The sequence below is a fragment of the Lactuca virosa genome, chromosome 9 (assembly GCF_052849685.1).
Source record: "Lactuca virosa cultivar CGN04683 chromosome 9, Lactuca_virosa_CGN04683_v6, whole genome shotgun sequence".
In the NCBI taxonomy this organism is placed as follows: domain Eukaryota; kingdom Viridiplantae; phylum Streptophyta; class Magnoliopsida; order Asterales; family Asteraceae; genus Lactuca; species Lactuca virosa.
The window spans coordinates 21,552,777-21,557,161 of NC_136434.1; the positions used below are offsets into that span (position 1 = coordinate 21,552,777).

The window sequence follows — 4,385 nt, forward strand, 5'->3', positions numbered from 1 at the left end:
ACAAGAAAAGAACAAAAATAAAGGAAAACACGTTGAAATATTCATGGACAAAGGGCTTGTCTTCGAAATAATTTTTATAAAAAAAAATCATGATTTGTTAATCACATTTAATGTATTAACTATTCCACAAACGGCAAAATTAAACAAAAGAAATATTGGTGAACCGATATCAACCAATACATTTTTGTCACCTATAAACTTTTAGTTCAAGTTGACAGCAAATCCAAAATTTAGCATACGACTCTCATTCTTTCCAAAAGTCACCCACCCTAATTTTTCTTTTCAAAAAAAAAAAGCATTCAAAGTAAAAAAACAAGTTTAGATGATACATTTCCCTGAGTTCATTGCTACATCTCACTAGAATGAGACGATAAAAAAAGACCCGGAAACTTTAGTTTACCACCATCCATCAAAAGCCTGTAAACATCATATACACGTTTCACCAACCAAACTTAGACAGGTGGCAAACTGACTAAAAGTCGACCGTTCACAACACTGCAATATAATACACAAAACCATAACATTAATAAACTATATATTATATTTAATCTAACAATTTAATTAAAAAAAAAAAAAACCATTAGATTACCTCTTAACATAATAATAACAAAAGTCTGCCAAAATCAGTGTTTGAACCGCCTCCGCTACCAACACCATTGGCAACCAAAAGTAGCCGCTTCCCAGCAAGAACAAATACGCTCCAGCAGATTCATACACCTGATCATTAACACAGACAATGTGTCAGACATGCCATGACAGAACAGAACAGGTTATACTGTATTTGATGTATTGAAACTGATGTTGATGGGACAAAAGTGGAAACTGGACCTGGATGATCCAATGCGCACATCCCAAGAATCTTGCAACTCCGAGTGCAAACACATAGTGCGCGGTTGATGGTTCGATCATCTAAAATTTTGCAAAAAAAAAAAAAATACAGATTTTTAATAATTTATTTATTAAAATTTAATTATTTATTTACAAACCCAAAGTCCAAACCTTTGTTTTTTGCATCATAATAAGCTGAGGAAGCACTGCAATTGCTTCCAAGTAGACACAGAAAGCCCACAGAACTTTGCTCAAATGAGAATGAAAAGTGTGTGGGTAAATAAACAGAGCAAGAATAACACATGGCACAATCTGCGATCAAGAAAAGATAAAATAAAATAATTGAAAAAACGACTCATATTTTTATGATGCAGATTAGGGGTCGTGTAATTGTGTATTTGTGTTTAGTGTTTACCAGATAATATTTAGGCATGCTGTCTAGATCTGAATTGTATGTTGCTTTAAGCTTGAATCGGATCATGTAAATGACCCAAAGAGTAGACACCAATGTAGCAAAATCAAGAACAGTGTGAATGTCATGTTCCATCATAAAGCTACAAAACAATCTTACTGCTAGAAACATAGCTGTGAGCTCTTGTGTCTGCAACGAAAGGCCTGCGAATGGAAGAATGCATCCAATTAAATTGTATGGATTTCATAATGTGTTAATTTTTCCTAGCAATCGCAATTTTACATAATATAGAATGAGGAGAACTTCGTTTTGATGAAATATGAATGTAAAATCAATCGCCAGGTGCGTTCAGAATCTGAAATCATAAACCCTAATTATAACACCAGAAAACTAAGAAACCCCTAATCGGAACAACATAGAATTGGACGATTACTCTGCATGCGATCTAGGAGTATCAATTATATAAATATATCGAATTATACAATAGCGTGTAATAATTTGAGAATTTGAAACACATTCAAGAAGGGTATGGATGATATATACATACCAGAACAAGTTTTTTGAGTGGTTAACTTGTATATGAGAACGACGATACCGGCGGCGTGAACAGATTCCGATGCAAGGAAAAACTGATTGGTGTCTTTCACTAGAAGTCTAAGAGCGACGAGGGAAGATATAAGAGATGTAACGGCTAAAAAGATCTTCACCTTCATCGACTGCCTACGAACCCAAGCGAACAGCTTGTTCACAGCCGAACCTCTTCTCCGCCCCATGATCGATTAGAATTAGATAATCAATGAGTCGATGTCACGGCCACGATAACTAGCTCCTTCTCCTCCCTCTAAATTTATAGCAGCAGGAGGAGGAGGATGATGATGACAGAGACGAGGATCAACGGCGGAGGAAGCCGAACAAGGTGGTTGGATTTTTTGCGTTTGTATTCGGCACAATTTGGAAACTGATGATACCACTGTTTTTATTTATAGAGTTTCGGGTCATTGGTATTTTGGTTACCAAATAAATCTACCCGGTTAGAAAAAGAGTGTGTTCACTGTTCAGTACATTTCGACCCTTACCCCCGATTAGATTCTTGTAAAAATAATAACATTTGATCCTGCAAATGTTTGTTCTTAGAGAAATTAAATAAGGATTTTCTAATAAAAAGCATTAACTAAGCCATTAATTATGTAGAATATTATATAATTAAATATGAAATTTATTAATTATAAAATATATTCTTCATAATTAATAAATTTCATATTTAATTATGGTAATATGCCTTATAATTAATAGTTTTTATGTGTGTCCTTAAGAAGATGTTAAAAAATCTCAATTAAATATCTTTCTAATTTTTGTTCATACTATCCCGCTGTCTATTTTAAATAGTGACAAGTGTCATTAAATTTAATTTAAATTTGATTGAAATATTAAATTTGTATATTTGTCATCATCTTAAATATGTAGGAGAAAAATAGAAACAAAAGATAGGAGCATATTTAATTTCTCATATATATATATATATATATATATATATATATATATAAGTTTAACTTCTATGGAAAACAAAAAACCCTAAAAATCATAAAAATGCATAAAAAAAAATACTTGGAGATAACAAAACTTTTTTTTATGAAAAAATTGCAGGTTTTTAAATAAATTCGATGATTTTTTTTTTGAAAAAAAAAATTTTTTCTTATTTTTTTTTTAAAATTGATTTTTTATTTTTTTTCAACGAATTTATTAAAAAACCTTCGATTTTTTTATAATATGCATTTTTATGATTTTTAGGGTTTTTTTGTTTTCCAAATAACTCTTCCATATTGTGACAACCCGAAATTCCTAACTTGTATATTTTTCATTTTATCAAAGTTAGCCTTCATTTTACTATCTTATAACGAAAATTATGGGTCTATATGAGTGTTCTAGGCTTAGTATAACATGGATATGAGTCTTAGGAAGGGTTATAAAGTGTGTAGCATCACAAAATCGGGCCAAACACATCAAAGAAGGTGTGTGCGGCTGCACACCCGCATGTGCGGCCAGCCAGCCGCACACCCAACCGCACACACCCTCCAGCCTCACACCCGACCCTATATATTGGAGGAGACCCCCTTTCATTCACTCTTTTCCTCTTTTGGCTGCACCCTACTCTATCTCTCTACTTTCTCTCTCTAGAAACATCATCCAAGAACACTCTAAGGGCCTCAAAAACGTGAAGCACTCCATCATTCAGCTTGCTATATTGGTAAGACACCTGAATCTAAGCTTAAAACTCATAGTGTTCTTCGTGTTCTTCATCCTTTGAAGGTGTACGGCCGCACACCTTCATAAGGTGGCCGCACACGCCTTAAAGACTCTCCAAGGTGAAGAGTTTGGCCTCCATTTGCTAGTTGGACTTGGTATTAGCACTAGAACACCTCAAAACACCTCAAAATCGACATTACCGGGCTCAAATGAGGAGTGTACGGCCGCACACTCCTGTGTACGGCCGCACACACCCTCTGTACGGCCGCACACTCCTGTGTGCAACCGCACACACAACCTGGCCGCACACCCTGGCCGCACATCCACTCAAATGGCCTTACACCTCCCTTATTTGATCATATAGGGTCCCGACAAGCATTTCCAAGTCTTTAGGGTGATTTCCCGTCATGTTTAGCCATGAAACATCCTAATTCTAACACACATATGTGTTATCATATGTTAATAGGATCCACTCGTGTTCGAAACATCGGTTGACACTCAACACTCGTAACCAATTGTGCTTTCGGATCCTACGATAAACTGTGAGTTCATACCCCTACATTTTCCGTGTTTTTAATGTTTTCAGGGGGGAATACAAGCCAAACTCAAAGTACTTTATTAAGTTTTAAACTTATTAATGCAGTCCAACGATTTCCATGTTTAATAACATATTCGGATATTTTATCTCTCTTTGTAATATGTTGAACATAAGGGAAACTTATATTTTGGAAATCCAACTTCATAGCTTTCAGAAAGGTTTTACAAAGCATTTTCCAGATCAACTCTAATAAACTATAATGGGTATAGTTTGGGATAACCCTCTAGGCAGTCTCTACTTAATCAGATTTCATAAATGAACATATATAAACTATGACAGATTTAGTTTATGTTATATGTTTTT

At 34.5% G+C, this 4,385-nt stretch overlaps 1 protein-coding gene across 1 annotated transcript; it reads right to left on the reverse strand.

Moving 5' to 3' along the window:
- Positions 1–211: 211 nt before the first annotated feature.
- Positions 212–2,188, reverse strand: LOC145140792 (uncharacterized). Its single transcript, XM_079074182.1, has 6 exons — positions 1,788–2,188; positions 1,244–1,443; positions 1,000–1,140; positions 829–909; positions 590–717; positions 212–495 (listed from the first exon to the last, which is right to left on the reverse strand). Exons 1-6 carry the CDS (start codon positions 2,011–2,013, stop codon positions 453–455), a joined length of 819 nt encoding a protein of 272 aa, XP_078930308.1. The 5' UTR covers positions 2,014–2,188; the 3' UTR covers positions 212–452.
- Positions 2,189–4,385: the final 2,197 nt, after the last annotated feature.

Coding starts and splice junctions, on each gene's coding strand:
- LOC145140792 (XM_079074182.1), bottom strand. CDS start 2,013: ATGGGGCGGAGAAGAGGTTCGGCTGTGAACAAGCTGTTCGCTTGGGTT. Junction 910..999: donor TTATGATGCAAAAAACAAAG/GTTTGGACTTTG, acceptor GCAAAATTTTAG/ATGATCGAACCATCAACCGC. Junction 496..589: donor TGTTATTATTATGTTAAGAG/GTAATCTAATGG, acceptor ATTATATTGCAG/TGTTGTGAACGGTCGACTTT.